At 50.5% G+C, this 25,418-nt stretch overlaps 10 protein-coding genes across 10 annotated transcripts; 5 read left to right on the top strand and 5 right to left on the bottom strand.

Moving 5' to 3' along the window:
* Positions 1-286: 286 nt before the first annotated feature.
* PC9H_001633 (uncharacterized protein) lies at positions 287-6,380 on the bottom strand (the record flags this gene model as incomplete). Its single annotated transcript, XM_036771283.1, has 18 exons — positions 287-309; positions 353-439; positions 491-530; positions 581-740; positions 801-958; positions 1,006-1,043; positions 1,091-1,151; positions 1,199-1,282; positions 1,333-1,437; positions 1,486-1,575; positions 1,625-1,687; positions 1,739-1,807; positions 1,855-2,576; positions 2,732-2,899; positions 2,953-3,081; positions 3,136-3,189; positions 3,237-5,992; positions 6,043-6,380. The coding sequence occupies 18 exons, from the start codon at positions 6,378-6,380 to the stop codon at positions 287-289; spliced, it is 5,145 nt and encodes a 1,714-aa protein (XP_036637128.1).
* A 1,516-nt stretch (positions 6,381-7,896) lies between these two features.
* Positions 7,897-9,234, bottom strand: PC9H_001632 (uncharacterized protein; the record flags this gene model as incomplete). Its single annotated transcript, XM_036771282.1, has 10 exons — positions 7,897-8,119; positions 8,166-8,186; positions 8,240-8,291; positions 8,339-8,359; positions 8,411-8,551; positions 8,607-8,775; positions 8,833-8,895; positions 8,952-9,061; positions 9,118-9,159; positions 9,225-9,234. 10 exons carry the CDS (start codon positions 9,232-9,234, stop codon positions 7,897-7,899), a joined length of 852 nt encoding a protein of 283 aa, XP_036637127.1.
* Positions 9,235-9,697: 463 nt separating this feature from the next.
* On the bottom strand, positions 9,698-11,320 carry PC9H_001631 (uncharacterized protein; the record flags this gene model as incomplete). Its single annotated transcript, XM_036771281.1, has 1 exon — positions 9,698-11,320. One exon carries the CDS (start codon positions 11,318-11,320, stop codon positions 9,698-9,700), a length of 1,623 nt encoding a protein of 540 aa, XP_036637126.1.
* Positions 11,321-11,714: 394 nt separating this feature from the next.
* PC9H_001630 (uncharacterized protein) lies at positions 11,715-12,902 on the bottom strand (the record flags this gene model as incomplete). Its single annotated transcript, XM_036771280.1, has 1 exon — positions 11,715-12,902. The coding sequence occupies one exon, from the start codon at positions 12,900-12,902 to the stop codon at positions 11,715-11,717; it is 1,188 nt and encodes a 395-aa protein (XP_036637125.1).
* A 757-nt stretch (positions 12,903-13,659) lies between these two features.
* Positions 13,660-14,998, top strand: PC9H_001629 (uncharacterized protein; the record flags this gene model as incomplete). The annotated part of the gene is made up of 2 exons (XM_036771279.1): positions 13,660-14,278; positions 14,337-14,998. The coding sequence occupies 2 exons, from the start codon at positions 13,660-13,662 to the stop codon at positions 14,996-14,998; spliced, it is 1,281 nt and encodes a 426-aa protein (XP_036637124.1).
* An 89-nt stretch (positions 14,999-15,087) lies between these two features.
* Positions 15,088-17,942, bottom strand: PC9H_001628 (uncharacterized protein; the record flags this gene model as incomplete). The annotated part of the gene is made up of 14 exons (XM_036771278.1): positions 15,088-15,276; positions 15,334-15,441; positions 15,491-15,652; positions 15,708-15,787; positions 15,841-16,042; positions 16,097-16,228; positions 16,277-16,453; positions 16,508-16,573; positions 16,631-16,933; positions 16,983-17,032; positions 17,081-17,195; positions 17,253-17,483; positions 17,536-17,661; positions 17,718-17,942. 14 exons carry the CDS (start codon positions 17,940-17,942, stop codon positions 15,088-15,090), a joined length of 2,166 nt encoding a protein of 721 aa, XP_036637123.1.
* A 47-nt stretch (positions 17,943-17,989) lies between these two features.
* On the top strand, positions 17,990-19,375 carry MSW1 (Tryptophan--tRNA ligase, mitochondrial; the record flags this gene model as incomplete). The annotated part of the gene is made up of 6 exons (XM_036771277.1): positions 17,990-18,151; positions 18,201-18,413; positions 18,461-18,541; positions 18,593-18,708; positions 18,755-18,873; positions 18,927-19,375. The coding sequence occupies 6 exons, from the start codon at positions 17,990-17,992 to the stop codon at positions 19,373-19,375; spliced, it is 1,140 nt and encodes a 379-aa protein (XP_036637122.1).
* Positions 19,376-19,608: 233 nt separating this feature from the next.
* On the top strand, positions 19,609-20,556 carry PC9H_001626 (uncharacterized protein; the record flags this gene model as incomplete). The annotated part of the gene is made up of 7 exons (XM_036771276.1): positions 19,609-19,670; positions 19,729-19,742; positions 19,796-19,942; positions 20,003-20,081; positions 20,130-20,189; positions 20,269-20,372; positions 20,435-20,556. The coding sequence occupies 7 exons, from the start codon at positions 19,609-19,611 to the stop codon at positions 20,554-20,556; spliced, it is 588 nt and encodes a 195-aa protein (XP_036637121.1).
* Positions 20,557-21,289: 733 nt separating this feature from the next.
* PC9H_001625 (uncharacterized protein) lies at positions 21,290-23,008 on the top strand (the record flags this gene model as incomplete). The annotated part of the gene is made up of 11 exons (XM_036771275.1): positions 21,290-21,418; positions 21,475-21,488; positions 21,538-21,981; positions 22,034-22,074; positions 22,126-22,144; positions 22,205-22,232; positions 22,288-22,309; positions 22,358-22,393; positions 22,450-22,474; positions 22,529-22,883; positions 22,934-23,008. 11 exons carry the CDS (start codon positions 21,290-21,292, stop codon positions 23,006-23,008), a joined length of 1,188 nt encoding a protein of 395 aa, XP_036637120.1.
* Positions 23,009-23,263: 255 nt separating this feature from the next.
* Positions 23,264-25,171, top strand: PC9H_001624 (uncharacterized protein; the record flags this gene model as incomplete). Its single annotated transcript, XM_036771274.1, has 8 exons — positions 23,264-23,389; positions 23,442-23,837; positions 23,890-24,063; positions 24,114-24,272; positions 24,335-24,348; positions 24,398-24,567; positions 24,617-24,720; positions 24,770-25,171. The coding sequence occupies 8 exons, from the start codon at positions 23,264-23,266 to the stop codon at positions 25,169-25,171; spliced, it is 1,545 nt and encodes a 514-aa protein (XP_036637119.1).
* Positions 25,172-25,418: the final 247 nt, after the last annotated feature.

The following is a 25,418-nucleotide window of genomic DNA, read 5'->3' as shown; positions in this document are numbered from 1 at the left end:
CGGCTGTGGCTGCTGCCTTCCTGGATTCAAGTGGTCCACTGGGACCACTGGATGACAATAGCTCTCGTTGGTCCCAACTGAGGCAACAAGCGGTGGCTGACCAAACCACAGAGAATAATAACATTCAACACAGCGTCTATGACATGAATAACTATAGAACAGTAAAATATTCAAGTCCATTCCAGTAATAATAACCGCTAAAAATACGTAAGATCGGAATCAAGATGGGATCATCTTCTCGATGCCTTCCTTTCAGCTTCACGACATCGTCGACTTGCTTTTTCAATTACTTGGACCCAATCTTTGGGACTGTGATTAGATCAAGGGGAGGCGGCTACGAGTATGCACTTACCGAGACAATCACGAAGGGAACTAGCCTTCAAGCCGATGGTCTCTCCGCCTCTTGGATATGCAAGGGCCAGTTGGAAAACAACATCGTCTAGGTTCGTCCGTTAGTATGTCTCCTAGTTCCGCCTCACAATACCCTGACCTTTGGCGTGTCTGACTTGGACCTCCGCAAGGGGGATCGGCTATTTGTTATCAGTGAGTCCGAAACAATCGTCCGTCAATGAGCACTGACCATCCGATAGAGCGACTTGATACCATCGTCTGTCAGGACTAAGACGTCGTTACAGAGGAAAACCTGCAACTTCCGCCTGCTTTTCGACTTTGTGAGCATGCCCTCTTTCACGAGTCTCCGATCCCCCATGTACCGAGTCGGCGCCGTCAAGTCAAGGCGTCTGTGAGTTGGGAGCAACGATGAGGCAGTTACATGTAGAAGAGATGTTGTGTATACGTACCCTTGTCCGATCCAGAGGTTCTGAGAAATCCGTTTCAGTGTTTCTCTCCCTTCTTGATACCGTATACTTTCATTGATCTGATTGAGGATGCTTTCTGCGATATCTAGAGCCCTTTGAACAGACGCCCGTTCCTCAGCGGCCTCGGTATGATGGAGGATCTGAACGCTATTCATTATCTACGACCTCACATAGTCGACGTTCATACCTGTCGTATCAGTAAGGGGTATTTCGTAACTCGTTGCACTGATATGATAGTTAGGCGCGAACAAAACGTGCGACTCTGTACTTACTGGGAGCGAGGAGATAGCTTGACAAATCTAAATTACGAACAACAGGATCGTCTCGAAGATGCTGAGAGGACATAAGAATACGACGGAGGGTCGAAGCGAGGCACTCACTTGTAAGTGAGCAGCAAGCTCTGGGTTCGCCAACCTCAGGGACTGCAAAACTTGAATGGCGGTAGCCTGATTAACGCAGTATTCCTTAGAAAAGGGTCGGTTAGTCGTCTTGGCGGGTTTGACACAAGGAGTACCATGTAGACGCCCATATTCGGCATATGAGACTGAAGAATATCCCCAATTTTGTCGATGTATAGACGACATTCCTTCTGGCGTTCTTCAAGCACGCTCATGAAGGACTGTTAAATTATTGTCAGGAGGGAATTCAACCCTGAAGAGATACTGACAGTATTGGTGAGTAATATATCTTCCACATTCGCAAACACAACGGTCACAGCTTTGGTATCCAGCAGAGGCAGCATACTTGAGTAGAACACCTAGGAACGCGCGTCAATGGGAAATCTCATAGTCCTGATGAAGTAGTACCTCAACGATCAGTTGTAAATCTCGAACGTACGTAGATTCAGTAGTGATGAACTCGAAAATTGCCTGTGAGCAAATATTAATGGCTAATCAGATGAACGGAACACGCTCTGGTACCTCTTGTCGCTTGCGTTCGTTGGGAGGAATCCCTTGCAAGGCGGTTTTATCGATGAGGCTGGCCCATGACTGGATTCCCTGTTAGCTCGTCATCCAGAGGAGGGACGATTACGCACTGTTCCAAATGCTGGGCTAGGAGATCTCGCAGGGCTATCCGGTGAGAGTTGTAGAATAGGGGCAGAAATGACAGGTCGTTCGGACTCAACGGGAGTCTTTCTACCTCCTATGAAAGGCAGGAAGTTTGAGAAGGATCGACCTTCCCCTTCTCGTGACGGGCTCGTGGAGATAGTTGCTGTAGATGTAGGAGAACTAAAAGTGTCCATAGAAGAAGTTGATGCCACAGATAGTCTGTTCATGTTTACACCGCCATGAGACTGCCTGAAGTGTTCGTAGCGATCAAAGGCATCAGCTACTCGGATGGACGGGTCATTCTCATGCTCCACGGCCGGCACAGCAGGGAGATCTTTATTGGAAGTGATTGAATCGGTCCTCCTCGGCGCAGCTGGGGGAGGGCGACGTCTACGAGTAGAACGACGACGAAGGAGCGGAGGGGGAGATTCAACATCTTTTGTTACAATGAGTCCAGCAGCCTCGAGAACAAGCTGACGTTCATGTTCCCGAGCTTCGCGTTCATGAGAACTCTCTGTTTCACCGTCTGATCCAGTTCCGTCAGATGCTGAATAGTATTGGTCATCCTCTGACCCATCGGAATCCTCGTCACTTGTTGATTCATTGTCTTGCTGTCCATCCGCGGCATCGTTGGGATCACTACCTCTCACCTCCAGGGAGCCTACTGGCACTGGCGAAGAAATGTCTGGCAGGCTTCTTGACGATGAGCCTATAAGGTCAAAGAAGAAGTAAATCCGAAAATACGATTGATCATTGACGTGTACATGTCAGCGAGATGGCATGGGGAAAACAAAAAGAAAGATATTCAGTCTGTTGCCGACCAAGTGTGAACAAATCACTCAAGGGGTAGTGGAAGTGACTAACCCTCCAGAAGTTCTAGGTACGACGCAGGGGCCACAAACACCTGCCCTCGGCTCTCCACCTTCCACCACTCCGGCTCGATGGTATCAATTACGACGAGCTCGTCGCCGGCGTCGAAAGACAGCTCGTCTAAATTACTGCCTTCATATGCGTAAAGGGCTTTGGCTTTGACTAGCAAAACAAAAATCAGGCTGAAGTCCCAAGGTTGCATAGGCGGCACTCACTCGCCGTAACGGTCTCGACGTAGGTTTTTGGGAAAAGTCCCGACTTGCCATCCTTAACTATGGTTCCATACCACCAGTCACCGCCCGATTTGGAGGGGTTAGCGATCAAGATGAGGTTCTCCCCAAAGGCTATGAAGATAGGGATGAGCAAGATGAATAAAAAGACAAGGAGCTAAAACTCACTTAAGTCATCGCCGCCGTCTCCGGTGTAAGGATATAGGGTTCGAACTCGATGCTCTATTCCTCCTCGTCAGTGCTGTCCATATATGCTAGGATATACTTACCAACTGTCTTGTCAATGTCAGCTAGTGGATCTCGAGGGGAATCAACAGGAAGGTCAACGAATATCTGGGGGATAGATGCAGGCTGCTGTGTGGCCACTTCCTCATCCTCATCCTCTTCGGTAGTTGAGGGTAAACGGTCAACGCCTCGTCCCTGATCTGCCGCCAAGCCAGCATACCAATCCACGGATTGCCTATTGGAGTTCGTGCTTCTTGAAGACCCTCCGTCGGTAACAGGGATCATTGAACTCGTCTCCGGCAGCGCCGGGGGACTCGCAGGACGCGGTGAGGCGTTGATATGAGCAGGGGGAGCATCATCGCCCAATATTTTCCCCAAGACCATAGGCTGACTTTTATCGACGGTTTGGACAGAGCGTAATTTCGCACCACCTTGGATTGATTTGAGAAGAGCACTGACGTCTCCTGGCCCAGAAGGTGCTGCATTTGGCGGAGATATCGTTGGTGCTTGTGGGGCAACTGGCGGGGCTGGTGCTGGTGGCGGGGGAGGCGCGGTAGGAACCTGCGCCGGGGAAGATATCCTGGGAGCAGCCGCAGCAGACATTGCAGGGGTTGATGAAGGTCTTGAAATCCCGCCGCCGCCACCGCTCCCGAACAAAGACTCTGCAATCTTTGCTCTCGTGTCCCTTGACTTCGTAATCTCGTCATCACTACTATCTTCGTCGTCATCATACTCCTTGACCGCATCCCAGTCTTCCCCATCGCTATCACCTGGGGCCGTGTGGTACGCAGTCTTGACAGGGACAGGGGTAGGCGTCTTGGGGGGAGTGGGCACAGAAGGAGGAGGAGCAGTTTGAGGTCTAAAGAAAGGATTCGTATTGCTTGCGTTGGTGGGCGGCAGGGCGGCGGGGGATGGTGCCCCACCTTCCTTCCTGAAAGGGTTGGTTTTTGATGCCACGCTGGGTGTGCTGGCCGCAGAAGCCACCGTTGACCGTGGCGTGACCGAAGGGGGAATGGGTGGTGTAGGAGATGGCGGTGCAGGAGGTGCAGGAGGTGGCGGGGGCGCTACAACAACTGGGGGAGACATAATAGCCGGACTTGCAACTGGGGTAGCCTTAGCAGCAGCGATTCTTGCCTTGAACCGCTCTTCTTCAAGCCGAGCCTCCTCCTCCTCCCTTTCTAACTGACGTATACGCTCAGCCCGTGCCTCACGTTGTTTACGGAGCGCCTCCTCTCTCGCTCGCAGGGCCTCTTCTTCCGGATCTACCGTGGACACTACAGGCGGAGCTGGAGGCCTTGGTGCGGGTGGTGCAACAGGTGCAACAGGCGCGGGTGGAGGCCTGGCAGCGGCCTTCCTGGGCGGTGGGGGTGCAGGAGCGCGGGGCTTCGGTTGCGGAGGTGTGGGCTTATGAGTAGGCGTGGGCCTGGGAGGAGCGGCCGTAGAAGTAGGGGTGGGGGTTGGAGGGGCGGGTGAGGGCGTGACTTTGCCCTCCTTCAGAGCTTTCTCGTTCTCCAACCTCTCCCTCCGCAATTGTTCTCTCTCAGCAGCCTTTTCCTCCGCAATCCGAGCCTTCTCCTCTGCTTCCTTCCGCTCCTCAGCAAGTCTCTCTTCAACGGAAGTGTCAACCGTAGGAGACGCTGCTGTGGAGGGAGAGCTGATGCCTAGCGCTTGCATACGAGCTTGAATACGGCGCTTGGCTTCGTTGCGGGCGAACTCTTGACGTTCTGCGGGTGTCATGTTCTTGGTTGGTGCTGGCGAAGGAGTGCTCCGACTGGAAGTAGAGGGAGGAACTGATAGAGCACTGGTAGTCACAGGAGGGGGAGGGGAACGGGCTTGCGCTGGCGGAGTACGCGTCCTGCTCACTTCCGCATCTCTGTCCTTATATCGATCAACAGGACTGTCTCTGCGATAGCTACCGCGATCATAATCTCTTCCTCGGTCGTCTCTTTCACGGTCACGACCATAGTCGTAGGCGCCTCTAGAACGATTCATCTCGCGCTCTTCCTCAACCCGTCGGGACGAGTACCTATCCCTGTCATCGCCGTAGTCAAACCTCCCACTTCGCTCGTTCGCCCTATCTCGTTGATGGCGCCACTCTCTTTTCTCCTTCTCTCGCCTTTCCTCTCTAGCTTCGATTTTCTTCGCGACCTCAGGTAGACGGTGATGCAACAAATCGACTAGTTCTCGTTCCAATCTCCGGCGCTCCTCATTCTTGGCTTCAGAGCTTGGGCCATGTGAGACGTATTCAATGTCGTCCTGCAACCGTTTGGCCCGATACTCTAGATCAGCCATCTCACGATCCAATGCGTCATCCTCAGATGTGCGCGTCGCATCTGCTTCAACGCTACGATCGAGTAACTTAGCAGTGTTCTGAAGCCGTCGCGTCAGGTCTGATAAATTTGAAGCCGGGCTTTGGTCGTCGCGAGTCCGTACGTCGCTGCGATTGACGTGCCGAGATCGAGGCTGATAGAAACCGCCAGCTGGTTCTGAGTCATTGTACTTGTATATCGTAGCATCTCTACCTGTGCTTAGTGTGGAGCCGGAGCCATTGAACGAACGATCTTTAAGCCTCGAGACAGGAGAGTCGATACTAGAAGGCGAACGGGAACGTGTTTCGTCTTTGAGAAGGTCCTTGAGGAAGGAAACCGACCCTTCGAGGTCACGGGCTGATGGCGGAACAAGTTCAGGCGGTAACTGCTCCGGGATGGGGATTCCGTTTAGCCTGCGATGTATGAGCCCCATCGCAACATAGAATTCCTGCAGGTTCAGCTTCCCTCGGTCATCGACGTCTGCGAGCCCCCTGGAGAGCGTAAAGTCAAGACAACGTTGAAGATCTCAGCGGATGCATACCAGATACGCGCCAAGTCGTCCTTGCTCAACCCACTCTGGCCAAATATCTCAAGCGCAACCTGCCCACTAATAAAACCGCTCCCTGAGGCATCCCAGCTCCGAAAGATCCTGTCGTATTCCTTCTTCTCGGCCTTCGTCAAGGCCCAAGACGTCGGAGGTGCGGCGGCCCCGTACTGTTGCGTTGGCATGGGCTGCAGCGCACCAGCAAGCTGCTGCGGTGGGAGCAGAGGTGCACCGCCTGGGCCATAGGGCGCGGATATGTTCGCCGGCATGAATGTAGTGTAAAGCGGCTGGGATGGGTAGAGCGGCATCCCGCCGGTTCCATACTGCGAATACATTGTGAACGTCGTCTATGTCGATGAGCAGGTGGGTCACGGTCAGGTCACCCGAGCGTACTTTATCATTAGTCAGATATTCTCACGGACTATACCAAGGGTGGCGCAGATTTCCGTTTCCGTGTTTTCGCACTAGACCGCCCTTGGAAGAGCAGCATCGTGCGTAGACTCAGAGGAGTTCAATATCAAAGACAGTAGATACAGTCAAATTGTATCCGATTTCCTACTAGCGAACTCGAAGTGGCTTCGTGTAGTGGCCACGGAACTGACCAGTTCAAGCAACGCCATCGATCAAGATTTATCTGTTTGGGACAATATGGGTACTGATGAAGATACAATGCCCGGTATATGTGCACTCGTTTCTGGCAAGATTGGAGTGGCAATCAACACTCAGATAACTCACAATGAAGTGGCGAAAGATATGATGGAGGGAAGACTTCATTCGACAGGTTAGAAATTAGCACGGCGCAAAGAACAGGGCGGCCAAGTCGACATGTTGCCCGACCTTGTAATGAGCCCAACTGTTAATAAATAGTCGATGAGTCGATTGCAATGTTAACTGTCCTGCCGAAGAACGAAGCCCAACTCCGAAGTACTCAACCATGGAAGTAGTGATCAATGCGTCTTAATTCAAGTTCCTAGGTGTACCGAGACCTTCATATTTGGTTGTGTGGAAGCCGTCTATATGGATGTGAACTGATAGGTCACTTCCCTAAACATGCACCTGCCATGGAGATGCATCAGCGTAGTTCCCATCGTGCCAGCGAATGTACCTACCAAATTGACAGATTGGATCAAGAGCCTGAGCATTGAAATCGGTGAGTATACTTGCCCATCTCAACGATAGTCAGACGTATGATGCCCCCGGCCAATGGTTTGTTTTGATCGTTATTCAGAGTGATGCCGGAGTCAAGCCTTCCGCAATCAACGAAAGCGACTTCAGGAAAGAATAGGACAGCCAACCAATAGTCCTTGAATGAGGCTCGGTCATTTACAGCCATCAGAGAATACAGAGCTGAAATAATGATATTGAATCGGTGGAGATATGGAAGCGATTGGGCTATAATTTGTGTGAACTACCGGCTCTACTCCCTTCCATCCAGAAAAGAGTGGTGACTTTCATCGAGCGCTGAGACGTCCAAAACGTTGATGTACGCCCTGTTTTGGCACAAACCGGCCGTAGAGAAAGATAGGCAGCGGTTGGTAATTTGACTGAAGGTGCGATGAGAAGGTGTTCTACCACTGCAAGGCTTTTTAAAGGCAGTTCATATTTATATCTCACACGATCACGGGGAGGCTCTCCGGTCCGTCGACGTCCAATCAGCTTGAAGAGCAGCAAAGGCTCTGGAGGAAATTTCACTAGTCTTGATATGTGCACGACCAGTGTTTCCAATCTATTTCTTTACGGGCAGTAGTTGTGATAAGTTCCACGAGACGGATATGCGAGTATAGGTTACACGACGAAAGAGAGTGTAGGCTACGTTTTTAATTTGAACCTGTCGGAATATAATACAGTGTCTCAGAGCTTGACCTGGCCGGTGACCCTCTGCGCCAGCAACCGCGATCCACCATCAAGGATAATGTGGTTACCAGTGACATGTGCCGAAGCGGGAGACACAAGGAACAAAGCCGTGCCAGCCATGTCCTCCGTATGACCATAGCGGCCCGTCGGCTGCGAGGCAGCAAAGTTGTCACTTCCAACAGTCTTGAACCCGAAGGCCGTCATTTTGCTGGGGAAAAGTCTGCGCAAAGCTTAGATACGTGACCAGCCGTCTAAATACCACTTACCCGGGAAGGATGGCGTTGACACTATCGAAATCGAGTTAAGCATATGGATACTAGCTGCGTTCAAGACGACGTACTTTATATGGCGACGAACGAGCGTGATGGCGAGCTGCGATGTGAGATGGTTGACTGAGGGAGATGAGTACTATGTTGAACAGTATTCTTGATGCGCTTACCAGCTGCTTTGCTAGTGTTGTCTGAACGAAAGATGAGCGAACACGGCCTATTGAATGTGAGGTATGACTTACAACTCCAGACACCGTTACCCGCATCGCTGAGACTGCCTTCACTCTCTGCCTCAATACCGGCGACGGACGAGATGTTTATAACACGCGCGGGGTCGGCATTCGTCGAATCCTTCTCCAGTAGATCGACCAACCCAGAGGTCACTGAAATTGCTCCATCAGACGCGGGATTGCACATAGCCAAAGTAGCACTACGCACTGTAGAAGATACTCTTGACATTGACAGCAAAGATGTTGTCCCAGCCCTTCGCCTCGGGGAAATTGTCGAAGGGGGCCCCCCAGGTGATTCCGGAATTGTTCACAAGAATGTGCAGCTTAGATTCGCGCTTTCTGAACTCGGCTATGAGGGCGTCAACCCCGGCTTTCGACTATTTCGGTAAACCCGTGAGTAGAAGAGTATGTACAGCACGACCAAGTAGACGCACTGCAATGTTGGCGACGATGTAGTCCACCTTCCCAGCAGACGTCTTGTTGATCTCCTCGGCCGCCTGCCACCATCCCCTTGGTGAGGAACGCCGCGTCTACCGAACAACCGATCACGTACCGCCTTCAATTGTGCCTCCTTTCTCGCCGCAATGTACACTTTGGCGCCATTCTTCGCGAGTCCCTCCGCAATCATTTTGCCGATGCCAGAGCCTCCTCCGGTGACCAGGGCTACGATATCCATATCTCGGTCAAAGGATCGGCTAAGCCGGGGTTGCTGCACTCACCAATCTTCCCCTTGATGTTGTACAGCGACGAAATCGAAAGATCTAGACAACGCGGTGAGATTTGTTGGCCCACTGAGCCAGGGGTTGCTCCATCCAATACCACGTACCAGTAGACATGGCTTCGGAAGATGCAAGTGAGCGAACAGCGACGAAGTGACAGGGGATCCAGTTTATATGCGACGCTCGCCGGCTTTGGCGTAACCCGGATTTAAGCTCCGCGGCCTAAGCTAGGAACGCCACTACTGAGCCCTCTCTGAGCATTTGTCAGGCAAACATATGCCCCATTGCTGAAGTGGGGAAGGGAGGAGGGGCCATCCGGGGACGAGGCAAACTTATCGAGTTGGGAAATTTTACGCGCGTAAATTCCGCTCGGTCTTCTCCACAAATTCACGTAATAAACCCAATACATAATTCCTGGTGGAAGAAACAAATTCCGCACCCAATGCATTGCCAAGTACAATTACTACGACATCAAGATGCACAGTTGTAACAAGTGAATCCATATTGGCAACAGGCGCATGTGCGATGAAGTAAGTAGTTTAACTGCAGGAAACCATACTTCTCTCCTCATGAACTCACATCAATAATATCTATCCTCCTTGAACGCGGAGACTTCAGCTTCTACCACTTGAATATCGATGATGTCTTCGAATTGTTCAATATCGCTGGGCGATAGCTGGTTGGGACGAAGTTGCCACGTCTCGACTCCAGTTCCCAGTGCCCTTCTGGCCTCGAGTTGTTTCATCAAGCGAGTCAACACCCTCTGCTTGTATTTGATGCCCCGCGATCCATTGAGAATGATCGTCTTCAGCGATGGGAGGGATCTAGCTTGTCTTCGCTTTGCGGGTGTATCACAAAGGACAAGGGTTATGTCAATCAGACGGTGAGAATGAAGTACGGTGACGTCTTTCAGCCGGCGGAGGATCCTTTCTCGCTGGGTATCAAGGGAATCGTCGTTGAACGATTCTACATCAGAATGAAGATGTAAGACGGGAGGTATGTCATTAGATGGGCAAAGCGTCAAGACCGCGCCCTCTGTCTGCAGATCTCCTGTGCCGAAGACTTTCAGATCGAAGAATGCAGTATCCGATTCTCGCTCTTGCGTGGTACGACCTGCCCACATTCTTACGTGAGCATGGCTATCGGAATACTGGGTGGCGTGCAGCATGAATGCGGAGTGGGAGTGGGGGACGTTGGGAAGTTTCGAGTATATGGCGGCAATGACAGGGGTGGCAATCTCGACGTCGGCTTGACCAGAATGGATGAGCTGTATGGTTTTAATGAGGGGTGCTACGATACAGGACACCATTCCTAGGTTTGAAATGTCGTCGTCCTGAATAGACAGGTGGGTCAAGCTTGGGAGATTGACGGACAGCGGGGGTACGGGTCCATGCAGCGGCGCAAGTGTATGAATTAGAGTGAGGGATGACAGGAGGGAGAGATCATTCAGCATGGTAAACAAGTCAACGGTATCAGTGCCAGAGAGTTTCCCTCCGTATCGATGAGACTTTATCATGAGAGTGCGGAGGTTGATGAGAGATGCCGTGGGTGTTTGGAGGGTATAGTCCGTCAAGGACAGATGCCGCAATGCTGGGAACGCATCGGCGGGGAACTGGAGCGCATCTGAGGAGGAACGGGATGCCATTTTTAGTGTTATGACTTCAAGTTGGGGAGTTGGCTCAGATATGATCCGTTTGACCCATTCCGGCTTGCATGACAAATTGATTTCTTTCAATCTGTCGAGGTGATTAAGGACAGCCAGCAAGGTTTTCTCGTTTGTGTAATATATGGGGGCGAGCAAGTACAGTGGCGCAGATTTAGCGCGTTCTAGGAAAAGCTCGACGATGCGAGGTGAAGCGAATCCAAAGATGTAGCCCCAGATTCGAGGTGATTCGAGCGCTACCTGACGCCACGGGCGACACACCTGTGTGGCGGGAAGAAGGTGCCCATAGGCATAGCGAATGGAGTACGAATCATGAGGAACCGAGAATGCGAGCGACTCGAAGATCATCGACAAGACTTCAGGCGGAAGTTTGGATACGGTGAGCAATCGGGTGTTCTTGTATTCTTCGAGGCGTCGGATTTCTCCCTGTATTAGGTTGATCTGGTGCTTGAAAACTTGTATCTTCGCGTCGACTTCCCCTAGGTTAGGTGAGCCGCTAAAGAACGATGGCGGGATCATAGGTTGTTCAGGACGCGCCATAGACTTGAAAAAGAGGGAATGTAAGGTACACCGCACTTCGTTGTCAAGGTGGCACTCACCGATGCCTTTCCCGCAGAAACTACAAGGAAGTTTGAAATCAAACGACAATGAGGAGTCCAGACAACGCGAAATGAGTCATTTGCGACCACGTGATGGGAAGATGGGAATTAAGCCGTGTGAGCGGCCCATACCGTTCATGTCGGCGTTGATTTACAAGTACGCAAGGCAATAATGAAGTGCCTGTTCATCTAGTATCCAACTAGAGGTTCTGTGTTGGATGACAATGTACATCGTAGGTTCCTTGAAAGAAAACATGACGACCCCCCACCACGCGCATATTGGTGTTTACTCCATGGCCATGTGGAGAAAAATAACCCTAACCAACACGCCGAGATTAGAGCAGAAATTGGTGGCATTGCCTGGATCCAATTTCTACGGCGTCGACGAGATCTTCGAATTGCTGGACATCTGCAGTAGTCAGAGCAGTAGCACCCGTGGTCCTGAGGTTGAATTGCCAAGTTTTGATTGCTGCATTCTTTGCCTTTCGCGCATTAGTCTGCTTCTTCAACCTCGCCAAAACTCGGGCTTTGTAATTGACATCGAACACGTCGTGGAGAACCATCTTTGTCCATGAGGGAAGCGACATGGTGTTTTCTCCTCGCTTTGTTGGCGTATCGCACATGATGAGGACTAGGTCGATCAACCGGTCGGCATGAACTTCAGTTACGTTGGTGAGTTGGCGGAGAATCCGCTGCCGGGTTGTACTGAAAGCGTCGTCGCTGAACGAGTCGGCATCCGAAGAAAAGTACAGCGTGGGCGGTATAGAAGTCGGAGGAAAGAGCATCAAAACGGATTCCTCTATCTGCAAACCTGCGATGGGGCCCATGACTTTGAAATCGAAGAATGGAGTCATGGATTCTCGCCGATCTTCCGTGTGATTCGCCCAAACCCGCACACGCGCGTAAGATGACGATCGGCGAGTGCTAAGTATGAACTCGCAGCTGGAATGGGTGAGATCGGGAAGCTTTGAGTATATGGCGACGATGACGGCAAGGGAAGACTCAACGTCGAGTTGCATCATGGTGGTCCAGTGTTTTCTGGTTTCGAGACACGGCGCTGTAATACATGTAATTAACCCAATATTACGAACATCGCCATCTTCAATAGATAGGTCTGTTAGGCTTGGGAGGCATATGGACAGCGAAGGAGTCGGTGTTATCGGCAGTGCGAGGGCATTGACGAGAGTGAGCCTCGATAGATGGGGGTGATCGTTCAGCGCAGTGAAGAATTCGATGGGAGATGGAAGCTCGAGTGCACTTATATATGTGCAGTCGATCACAAGAGAGTGAAGAGAAGTGAGAGATGCCAGACTAGTTTTGCACACATAAAGTTTCAGCGACAGGTGTCGCAACGCTGGAAATGCACCCGGAGAGAACGTGAATGGTTTGGCAGAGGTGCTTTCGAGCGCGAGTGTCTCGAGTAGTGGGGTGGGCTCGGACGTGATCCGCTTCAACCACACAGTGTCAACGGTGTACAGGTCGATTTCCTTCATCTGGGACAGATGGTCGAGAAAAACCACCATGTTCTCTGCCCTGGAATAGGTATTGGTCCTCAAATACAGCGGCGCAGACTTGGCACGTTGCAGGAAAAGTTCTACAAGGCGCGGGGGATGCGAGGTGAATCAAGCGCGACCTGACGCCAATGGCGACAGACCTGCGTAGCTGGGAGCACGTTGTTCAAGTGCATCCAAGCATATCCTGGGAGAACCGGAAGCTTCCCTAGTGCCAGATGTTCGAAAATGATCGACAAGACTTCGGGAGGAAGTTTGGATACTACGAGCAATCGGGTATTCCTGTATTCTTCGAGTCGGCGTATCCCGTTTTGTAGTTGGAGAATTCGACGCTGAAAAGATTGTATTTTCGTGTCTATATGTTCTGTGGTCGGTGAGCTACTGAAAAAGGATGATAATGATTCTGCGGAAGCCATATTGTGGGTTGAACCGTTGGGATCTGGCCAAAGTCGTGCGGAGTGACGGTAACAGGCGTGACAGGTTGAGGTGCCGTTGCAGCCCTCCTCCAAGCTTTCAGCGAAAGTTTGACTATGTACTCATGAAATGGTTAGTTACAGGTTCACGCGGTCAACGCATGCTCTCCCCTTGCATAATAAACTTGTTGGCTTCGCTCGATTGATTTTAGGACACGATCGCACTGGGGCCTCCAAAAGCCATCTTCTTGCCATGATGTTATGTCTTCAGGGCCACTGCGACTTGAAGTGAAGGCATGGTGGGAAATTGAGATCAGACATCCAGCGCCTGGCGAATTTCCGATGTGGAACCTTGGATGGAAACACGACGGAGGCATCGACACCTTTCTGAATCATCATCACTATACTATCAAGGGGTCTCTGACCAGGGGGTATCTGACTGGAGTACACCAGTAAGACTTTCTGGCAACTACAGACCCTTCCCCAGCGTCAGTTTCCCACCAACCGCGTATACATCCCCCATCGATCCCGTACACGAAGAATCGCCAATAATCTACCCAGAACAACCCCCTGACGACGAATCGCGCCGAGATTTCACTGTACACTCGCATCCTTCATACTCTGTCCGTGGCAATCAACCACCAGGAAGCGTCTACTATGACCCGACTCAGGGTTCGTCTTCGCGGCCGTCTTCTCCATCCAGATCAACAGAGGGGCGCGCGGACGCGGACGACATAAAGCAGCAATTACACGTTCTGAAAGATTGGCTTCAGCGAGACGCGCAGGATCGCCAGGCGGAGCTCAGAGCTGTCGCCGCTCGAGTGGATCAGCTCAATGATCAGATCCGACGCTTAGCCGTCGCCCCGGGAGGCATGCAAATCAACCAGTCCGAATTGCGTGATGTCGCAGCGGAGGTTGGTAGCCTCTCAGAAGAGGTCAGGCGATTCGCAGCTGCAAGAGGAGCCCCTCCACCAGGTTGGTTGCTGGCAATCTATGTTCGTCCTACGCTCGACTGTCCTAAACTACTCATTAGTACTCCAACAATCGCCACGGTCCTATGGGAGTGTATTCGGGATGATCGGGGGTCCAATGACGCCGTCGCTTGGTGCAACACCCATACAACCGGAAATCAAGTTCCACCAGATGTTTCTACCACCGTCGGGCAACGACAGCCGCAGTAGCACACTACAATGGGATATGCTGTTCCCGTCAACGTATGCTCAAGGTACAAGCAGTGATCCCTCCGCATGGGCTGACAAACGGGAAGAGGCAGCTACATCGCCTCGTGTGGCCATGCTAAACCTCGTCTCGAAAGCATTTCCGTGGACGATCTATGTCAGGGCCTCGCACCCTCAACTGGGCGTCTCGTGTTCGGACGTCATCGAAGCGATTTCGAGATTCTTGAGCCAGCTGGTGAGCCAGCAAGAGTTCCTAGGCTTCCTAGCTGCGACACAGCAGATGGTAACTGAATGTTATCACCAAAATCGAGACGTGGCGCGCGAGGTTTTGGGTGTTAATGGTCTTGGGGAGGGTATCAAACGTTTGGACTGGCTCGGGATGGAGACGATCTTTGGGGGCATTGAGCATAACGATAGACTGCTGAGAGAGATTTGTGGAGGGGCACCGCCACCATTGACCTTTGCCTTACTACGGGTCAGAAAGTCCTCAAGTACCAATACACCTTTGCGTAGGTAACTGTCTATCATTAGGACTCGGCGGACTGTATTACGATGGTTACAACATGCTGATATAATAGGAATAAATAATTGCTTGCGATCAGGGTACTAACCGACGTTGGGTCTGGCTGGTTGCCTTCTTCGTTTATCCGCTCCCTGCGAAGATAAAGTCGGGAACCATGGGTGATTTAGAGTGGGATCCCATAGGAGAAGTCCTATATCAAACGCTCGTATCCCGGCCGTGGTTGATGGTAATGCATCTAGCGAGTCGCAGGCCCGGATGGTGTCTCTGACGAACTGATCAGCGCAACAACATCAGCACGTCGTCAAGAAGGCAAAAGCCCGTTAGCAAACCTTGATTCTCTCCGAATACCAGTAGCTGGTATGAGAGGGCTGCATGATGAGGTCTGAAAGCATCTTGCGAGCAAGCCGAATATTATCGGATGGCGAAAAATAGACATCCTGGGATCGACTGTTAGCTCACAGAAGGACACAATAAAATTGAACTCACTTCGAGAATTTCTTTACATGCTGGTAGAAACGACGAGAACTCGGGGCAAGCTGCATCGCATGTGGTAATAGAATCGTACTCTGGAAGAAAGGCCCATTTGTACCGCCTTATAAAATTAAGTTCGAGGCGTTGTGGTTCGAACGACATGAGCCTTGTAACAACCTACAACGGGCTCAGAGATAGGTATGGACGGTCCGTTCTGTAGATCACGACTCACTGAGAACAATGCCATCGAGATGAGCTGCAGTGCAGTGAGGTACTGGACGTTGAAATCGATCTCCATCTTCGTCGGGGTACCTACGGTCATGGGATGAGATCTAGTCGATAGGAGGAACCGTGTTCGAACAGACCTGCCGGTACAACGCCAGATAACTGCTCTAGGCATGAAATATGCTTCTCGATAGTTTGGACGGCAAAGAGGTACGCGAAAGCGCGTTCTTCCGACGTGTAAAGATCCAGCTGGAAGCCGGAAAATATAACTTCACGAATGACGGCTAACCTCCATGATAAGACTGCGTTAGGTATCTGACGAAGGATCAAGCCCGTCTCATCCTAGAATCAAGCTCATAGCGTGTACGGATGGGCGGAGGGTGCCGATGCACTTACAGTAGTATCAAGACTTCCTGTCATTTCCACGACAAGATCGTACAATTTGTGCCAAGGAAGCAATAACTTCGCTAGACTACGTCTACGTCGAGGGACGTTGTTCCAGTGGCTTTGCAGCTGAGGCGTGATCACCTGAAGCAACCGTTTAGGTGCTTACAATATGAGTCGAGGGAAACGTACCTTGGTGAAATGACGTTCCATCTCAGCAAAGGGAGGCCCATCGCCTCCTTTCCAACGTTCACGAATTGCCTGGCTCAGGATATTGTAACGTATGCCCATCGTCTCCAAAAAGAATCGTTCCACGACCCACGAAGGCATGAAATCATGAAGTACAAGGAGACCGTCGTAGAAGGTCAACTACAGCAGGTCGCCGCTTAGCTGATCTGTGGGTATACAGATGAAAATTCTTGCCTGGGCTGTACTTCGAAGATAGGCTGGTGTGGGACTGCGTGAATAACTTTGGAGGGTCCCTGCCAGCTGAAAAGGCGCGGAGTCAGGGATCAGAACGGGGGATCAGAACGGTTACATGCAGACCTCCCATGTTGCGAGGTTCTGTGCAGAAGATAGTTTCCCTATTTCCACCCAGTCATCCAGGAAGCGGGTCAAACTGTCCCAGGTGTCTATGATGTGTGGAACATCCAATATTCGGAGAGGAACGCTGCAAGTCAGCAGACGAGCTAGATGTGGGTCGAAAGCGAGGTGTGCTGGAGATGTGGGCGACGGCTCTGGCGACGGGTAGTTGCGGATCGTAGTGAGGTGTTGCTTCGCAGTCGAAAGCAGGATTTGGAGTTTGTGGGTATCTTTATGGACGTCTAGACCTAACATTTGAAGGTAGACCTGACAACCTTGTGAATTCCGAGCATCCACCAAACTCAGAACGACCAACATTACGTAGCCTAACTCTAGCGCGCAAAGGCTCGCGCCATTGCTGAGGAACTACAAAATTGTAAACGAGGGATTTTGTTCAAGATGAAGGCTATCCACCTTTATAAGAGTGTTCTAGCCAAAAGTCGGCCTCGTCAAGTTTGGTTTGCAGATACACCGAGGGAACACCCTCTAAGAATGAGACTTCGCATTTGTCGGATTGCCAGTCTTCCATCTACCGCAGCGGATGAAGCTGTCCATGAGAGACAAATAACATTGAGAACTCACAGACCTCTCTTGTAGAGCCTTCGTTAAGCCTCCTCCATGAAAAGTCACAGCATTTCATCAAGCCAGACATGAACGACCTCAGAACGACTGTTATTAGCTCAAGCGGCCGTTCGGCATCTTCTTGAACAACCGCAGATCGCAAGTAAAGGAGTTCCGGGTCCATGTCACTGAGACGGTGTACATATTGGATGGTCAGAACGGAATGAGGCAAACAATTCCCGGCGTGCCATAGCATCTAAATGATTTCGAAGTAAGAAAGGGCAACGAAGTTCAAAGAATGTGTTCACCTCATACGCAAACGACCGATCCATTATCCAGCAGACTTCGCCGGGCAGCAATAATGTTAAGGGATTAAATGGCGGTTTCATATCGCTCTCGCTCCTCATTCCTGTATCCAGCCTTGGTTCCCCGATCTTAACAAGTAACCCGTATCAGCACCAGATATAAGGTGTCTACTTTAGAGACTTGCCTCGAATGCGTTCATTGCCTGCTGCAATTCGAATCCCTCAGTCATAAGCAACGATCCGTCCTCCATCTCTTGCGAGCCTTCGCTGAAGATGGTCGTGATATCGTAGAAATCGTCGCCGCCTGGCATGTCCAGCTGGTTGAACTGCTCGTCTGCGTATCTCTCGACATTCATCCCAAAGAATTCAGAGAAGTGGGAATCCAAGGAAGACCCCACGTTCGAGCCCATCGTAGTTGTGCGCGAAGAAGCGTGACTGAGGTGGCTGTGCAATTTTTATGTTTCTTCCAAGAATCTCATCCCGCCTCCCAAAGCCGCGAAGATTTATCCATGGAACACGTAGAAACTTGACAAACGCGATACACTCAGAAAGTAGCGATGCTCCTCTCGCTAGGAAACGCGTCATTTTATCCGGTATTCAACCCACAGGGACACCTCACGTATGGCTTTGCGATGCGTATGCTGGCTTAGTCGCTGATGGTTGCATAGCTAGGAAATTATCTAGGGGCGCTTTCTAACTGGGTGCAGCTTCAGCGGGACAGCAGTCCGAACGACACTTTGCTGTATACCATCGTTGGTTGGCATGCTCTGACATTGCCTCAAGACCCCAAGAAACTATCGCAGTCACGACGCGAAATGCTTGCGACATTACTAGCCATTGGCCTCGACCCCAACCGCTCTATTATATTTCACCAGGACCATGTAAGTGCCCATAGTACTTCACTAGAATCATCCCACATTGCTCGTAGAATCCCCATCACACAGAGTTCGCTTGGATACTAAGCTGTCTAACTCCCTTCGGCAAACTCAAGCGGATGACGACCTGGAAGGTCAGGGCGCGTACATATTTTCCCCGACGCTGGCACTAACATCAGATTTAGTCTCGTCTGGCCGATTCTCGCAACGCCAATAATGAATCGGAAGTGAACGAGTCTCTACTGAATGCTGGGTTATTCACCTACCCTGTTCTGCAAGCAGCAGATATTCTTGTCTATAGGTATGCTATTTTTTCTTCAGAAATGAATCCTTAGAACGATGGTTAGGGCGACCCATGTACCCGTAGGAGAAGACCAAACGCAGCACCTTGAACTCTCGAGGGACATTGCCCAGATATTTAACCAGACCTACAAACGACTGTTCACTCTACCCAAACAGCTCTCCAGTACGTCTTGATAAAACCGTAGGCTGTTTTTTGACATATGTATCTATATGTAGCCCCGTCGAAGAGAATCCTTTCCTTGAAGAATCCTGCGGCCAAAATGTCCAAGTCTGCGCCAGACGTTCAGTCTCGTATCCTGTTGACTGATTCGCATAACCAAATCAAGGCCAAAATCCGGTCCGCAGTCACGGACTCTATTACCGGCGTCACATACGACCCAGAGACCCGACCTGGCACGTCGAACCTTCTGACTATTCTTGGGGCATGTACCAATCGTGAAGGGAGTGATGTTGCAGCGGATTATCGAAGCAAGGGGCACGGGGAGTTGAAGGCAGACGTGGCCGAGGCTATCGAAGGGCTACTCAGAGGCCCTAGGAGCGAGTTTGAGAGATTACGTGAAGAAAGAGGATATTTGGACGATGTTGCCAAGGACGGTGCAGAGAAGGCAAGGGCACTCTCGGAGATCACGATGTTAGACGTTCGAAGAAGGATCGGTCTATCATGAGTATGCAGTTAGGTCATTTTCTATATCCACTTTCGCTCTATTATCTTGAGTAGTTCTTGGTCCCCCAGTTCCTCGGCCCCCAGACTCTGGCCAAACTCATTCCATGATCAAATTCACAGCCACGCGACGGGCCCGGACTGCTTCCGAACAGGCTGATTTGCCAATGATTTGCAAATTGTTTACCACGCGTTAAGCTTAGAGCAAAGTGACACAACTCTCAGCTCATCACCACCATGTCCGTCCATAACTCCAGTGATTCCAGCGAACTAGAGAAAGCCTTGGAAGACGAGATAAAGTCCGTCTGTGAATTGGTGCTATATTAGTACCCCTGGGCTGACCTCCAAACTCGTTAGAGAGTGGCACTTCCGTGGGTATCCAAGATCTGATAATCAACGACCTGCTCCAATAACCCACAAATAGATATCTACTTCCACCAGAACAACGTAGAGGAACACCACGATGCATTAAGTCTTCGTGATGCAGTGCTCCGTCTTAGAAGGGACGGAGCCTTCGTCGCAGTTCCTTTATTTCGTGTGAATACGTCTCCGATTGGGCCACACCCCGTAGGTAAGTAATCTTGCTCAACTGGACACTGGAGTGTAGGATGAGGTGGCGAAATTCAACCAGGATCCTACGAGATATGGGTTCCGTCAGAGAGCTTCGCCCAGGTCTTTTCTTATCTTTGCATGAACCGAGGCCGACTCAGGTGGGTGGAACGCACCGCAGGTGAAAATTTGCTGATGTACGACAATAGTGTCCTGGTGCATCCTTTGACCCGTGAAGAGGTACGCCCCATATATAGAACTCGAACTGTGTCCTGATGATATTCCCCCAGCGCGCGTACGACTCAATTTTCCAATCTGAAACCTTGTAAGCTGATTGTCTGGTTCCAGGGACCACGAAGTCCGTAACGCGTGGATTGGTCCCTCTTTCCCACTGGATCTGTCCGGCTTGCCACTCAAGAGCGAGGACCTACCCTTGCAGTATCCAAGCCTTAGTAAGCTCGCGCATCGGCGATGATATATGTTTTCATTGCTCACTATGTGTCTATTTCTCAAGAATTGGGATATTCCTCAACTAGGCCTTCCTTGACACTAGACCAGAGGCGGCGTCTAGGTGACAACGTGGAGAAGTTGTTATTGAACGAGAAGTATGCCGCACGGGCTCCGCCTAGGGATTAGCACAGAGCACATAAGATGCACAGTTACTCGATAATGATGTCTGTGTAGAACCCGTGGCAAACGACTATACCGAGCCGGGTTCTTCCTTGACGACGCAACGCTGCAGACACTTAGAGATGATCCTCAGTTTCTGTAAGATCAAATTTCTTGTGATCTAATCAACTGATCGCTGTTCGGTTGAACTTTCCACAGCTGAGGCTATCCTAAGGTTCTACCACGACCCTTTTCTCCAATAGGGACATGTGCGTGCGAGAGCTGAGCGCGTAGAAATCTTCGCTGCTTTGTCGTCGAAAACGTTGCCCATGTGAAGAGCACCGATGTTTGATTCATCAATAGCTGATGTTCTGATGCCCCCAACGACATGGGAACACCATCTTGTCCGGTGATACGCTGCCGATAGTATACCATCTCTGTTTTACTCACTGGTTTGGACTAATTAGATCGCTCGTACCCAGCAACCAGTAGTATTTCCAAACAGTCATAGAGCGACAGCTCAAGGAAGCTTTCTGATGATCGTCCCTACAATATATAAACTCGTTGTTGGCATTGGCATATCCTGTCTGCACCGTAGTGGCTCCCCCTACCTCCTCCCCTCCCTTGGCCTTTTAGAGCCGTCCTTTCATTTCTCCCTTTGCAGTCCCCTTTGTAGCATATTATAGTTCTCCTGGGTTTGGTTTCATCTTAATTCTTCGTCTCTACTGTATCAATTAGTTCTTACATCCCCCTTACGGCCATGGACAACGTCGGCATTCTCGCTATCAGTACTTTAATTTTGGTGGTCCTATACGGGATGGCAGTCGTACAAGCCATCCTTTACTTTGGAAGATTCCGTCGGAAAGACCCCCGGGTGATCCAGATCGTGGTGCGTCTGACTTCGTGTCATAAATAGTTCTGCCTCACACCCTTCGCTTTTCATAGGTCCTAATAGTCTGGTGGGTACCCTACGTGTATTCTTGCTTGCCATCTAACTGCCTTCCATAGCGTTCTAGCATTCGTTCAACTTATCTTCATGTGCACTTCGCTGTATAGCTTCACAATAGTCCACTTCCTCGCACCTCCCCACACCGTCCCCATCCCACAGGCGCTCGTCCTGGCGGTCTTCGTTGGCAGTATCGCCCATCCGTTGATTCAAGCCACGCTGACCTTCCGCATGTGGAAGCTGGGATGGACCCAGGGTTGCCCCTGCACTTCTCGCTTCGTCGCCCCAATATGTTGGACCATCTCGGCATATATTCTGGGATCGACGATGTTCTTGTCTCTCAGGGCACTATTCGCCGTTCAAGACAAGGCCTCATTGATCGACTACATTGAAGATAACGTATGGGCGATGTTTTCCGTCTTGCTGGCCACCGCCTGTGTGGACTTGCTCACATCGATCAGCCTATGTTACGCGCTTTATAGCTCCCGCAGAGAGGTTCTAAGAGGGTGAGTCTGCCATTCTTTCACTGACCCGGTCCTTGGAGCTCATTGGGTGTAGCACTGTGAAACTACTTGATAAGTTGATCTTTTGGACAATTCGTGAGTTCTTTCTCGTCGTCTAGGGTGAAGCAAGGGCTTACAGACGAACAGCAACTGGGATCGTGACCAGGTATACCTTGTTCGAATTACTTTGCGAGTGATCAGGTTTCAAATCTACTCTGCAATACAGCGTAACGGCGGTGTTGATCATTGTCGCGGTTCGTGATATTTACTCCTCCTTTTTTCGAGTTTCTCAACAGATATTGTCTGTAGTTCAAAATCGCGAGAGACTCGTGTATGTATTCTAAGCCCGGTTTACTTTCACCTACTTACTTTATTGTAGTTCTATGGTTGTCCCTTCTTATCATCTTGACAGATTGTAAGGATTGTCACATCTCGCAAATTGGAGATATAGCTGATCAAGTCACTCGTTAGTATACGTCAATACACTACTCGCACTGTGAGTGTATCCGTTATATCCCTTTTTGCAAGGACCTCACAGATCATGCTTTAGACTAAACTGTCGTTGGGAGTTGAGGGACTTGGATGACAACATGACGATTACTACCATCGTACTGCCGACCAGCAGAGCCCCGTCGCTACGCGGTGGAGGTATTTCGGCCCCACACTTACGACGACAATTACGAACCGCCGCCTCCAGCGACACTTTAATGACTACCCTACGTGGATACCACAACACCGCCAGCAATAATACCTATAGTACCCACATATATTCTTCCGCAGATCAGGCAACGACCGCGACCGCGACAGTGGAGAGCACCGGGATCCATCTCATCAGCGATCGGTCTAGTTTCTTGGCATTGACACCAACTCGAACCCACCTTCGGTCTGCGAGTCTGTCCCATCAGGTATGTTTTCATTTAGTCCTCAAAATCTGACATAAAATTTACATGCATAGCAGCCAGAAAGAGAGGCCTTTGAGATGGTCCCTCTCCGAAGACCACAGTCAGCGCAAGTGTCCCTAGCCGTTTAACTTTATTAATTTATCTGCGCTATCATTATCATTTTCATCATTATGTCAACTGTATCCATAGCATTTACTTTACGGTCGTACATAATATTCTCAACTGTATATCTACATACTGTGCTCTAACTGTATTTTTGGTATTTCCCGTCCTTTTGAATCATCATCTTTCAGGGGTACCCCTATTGTCCATAACCGAGGACGTCGCTGAGCTTCAGGGCATTTACATCTTAGACCGCTACCACCACCGCGGCCTCAGACTCCATGCCCGTCGCCACTAACAATGGGTTCGAGTTCCACTTGATCAAATCCATGGCCTCTGAGACGGTGTCTGTTGTCGAGCCAGATGGTATTCCACAATATGCCCATCAATCGACAATTCAGCCTGAGGTTCGTCTTATTTTCCTTCGTGTATGCGCTTTCATTAAACACATGGACATAGTGGCCGCTTTCCGCGCAAGATCCATTCAGAATGGCCGAACTCGCGATAGAGCTCCAGACAGAACGCCTCAAGGTGGCCGAGGCTCTCGCAGCAAGGGATCTGCTGGTACATCGACTAGGAGACGCATATACTTCCATCCAACAGAAAAATCAGTTGCTTGATCAACTTAAAGAGAAGTTTGGAACAAAATTGATTGATTCAACGAACCTTCCTACGCACAGCCTGGCAATCGATCACAACGAAAAGAAGACACTTACCGAGCAGATAGCCGTCCAACAGACCATCATAAACCAACTAAGGCAGGACATCAAGGCGGGGAAACCATGTCCCAAAGTAGACCCGCCCCCTTGTTACGAGGAAAACCTATCGCCGACGGTGCTGTCACCAAGTTGTCAGGTAAAATATTTCCTTGTCCTGGCGCAAATTATATGCTTCCCTACGCTTAAAGAACGAGGGTGAATTTTATCCTTTTCCTTCTGTGCGAGCGAACTGGAACGACATCCCGGCTACGGTTCATCACTTACTCCCACCACCCTTATCACGTTCGGTCTCACAATGTTCTGTCCCGACAACTCTGAGTGATATCGGCATGACAGACGTTGAAGAATGCGAAATCATTGATGTTTGTGCTGCGTCGTTCCTCTGAACTATGGCTAATACATCACTCCACAGACACTTCCTAAAGCCGGAGATGCAGCTGACAGGATTCGAGCGAGAAACGCGATTCTTGCAGCGCTTGCTGTACCGCTGCGTGGCCCTCCAGACGACCTACAGCCAATCATGATCCCCGCACCCCTCACTCTGCAAGAATTCATCAACAGTGGCTCTAGTGTCAGTTTATTATCGGCTCGCATGCCATAATTATTGACTTCTACTTATATATGCGCTTCTAGTTTATTCGGACGGCGTATGCTCGGCATGCTTGTCTCTCTGTCCTCTGCTGATATAATTTTTAGCTTATCCAACTACCGTCAACTTCAGGAGCTGACGACATCGTGGTGTGAGGAGCGAGAAGAACATGGGTATTTCCTCACCCCGGTATTCAAATGTAGCACGAATCCAAGGGTCACAACAGCCCATCGCTGGAATGTAGTCGATGTTTTGCACAAGATGAGCAAGCCTACTGGTAAGCCGTGCAATAAGCCACTGACGTGCTCTAATGCATACGTCCGTAGATTTCTTTTATCACAAAAACGGGCATTGGTATTACGCCGGAGTCTATAAGGCTTTCAGGATGGAAGATCTGACAACGAAAGAATGGGATGCCTTGTCAACCGAGGTCAGACTCCACCGTCCTCCTTCTGCTCACTACTTCAGTTACTATATAGACAACGTCGGCAATCGTGAAGGATACCATTCTAGCACGCCGCAATTCCTCGCCCCAGAATATCTACGAAGTGACCCAACTCTATACATGTGGCGCTCTGAAGGTTGCCTGTATCGGACTTCAGTGTGTCGGCTTTAACCTCGCCGTCTTCCATGCTCTACTGGACCACGCTACTAAATATGCCCACGCCGCGATGTCTTCTAAGAATGGCACGAGTGCTCCGTGCAGCAGGTCGGACACCCCTCTACACTCTCCCGTTTCCACGTCTGGCGGCGTCTTTCCCTGGGGTACTACTCCCATCAACACTGCCGTTGCGGGGCTGACGGAGAGGATCGCAAATCTGTCTATGAGTTCTCCAGCTCCGGACGACACGTCAGGAAACCCCAAACAACGATCTGCATGAGCCTTGTGCCGCTCAAGCTCTACTGATTCCGTACGCTTCACCAAATGCAAGGTCCCATCTCATACAATCGCGACTTGGTTTACAACGACCGCTAGATTTCCAACTTGTCGACTCTCACGATCGTGACTTAGGCTTCTCAACCGGCCGACCGCTTCTAGATTATTAGGCTCGAACCCACATTGATTTTGTATACCCTCAGGACGGAGCTGGGCTATTGCAATTGTAATTTATATCACGGACTCCAGCG

The sequence above is a fragment of the Pleurotus ostreatus genome (assembly GCF_014466165.1).
Source record: "Pleurotus ostreatus strain PC9 chromosome Unknown scaffold_1, whole genome shotgun sequence".
Classification (NCBI taxonomy): Eukaryota; Fungi; Basidiomycota; class Agaricomycetes; order Agaricales; family Pleurotaceae; genus Pleurotus; species Pleurotus ostreatus.
The sequence above is the reverse complement of the archived record's forward strand: the minus strand, read 5'-3'. Positions and strand labels throughout refer to the sequence as shown.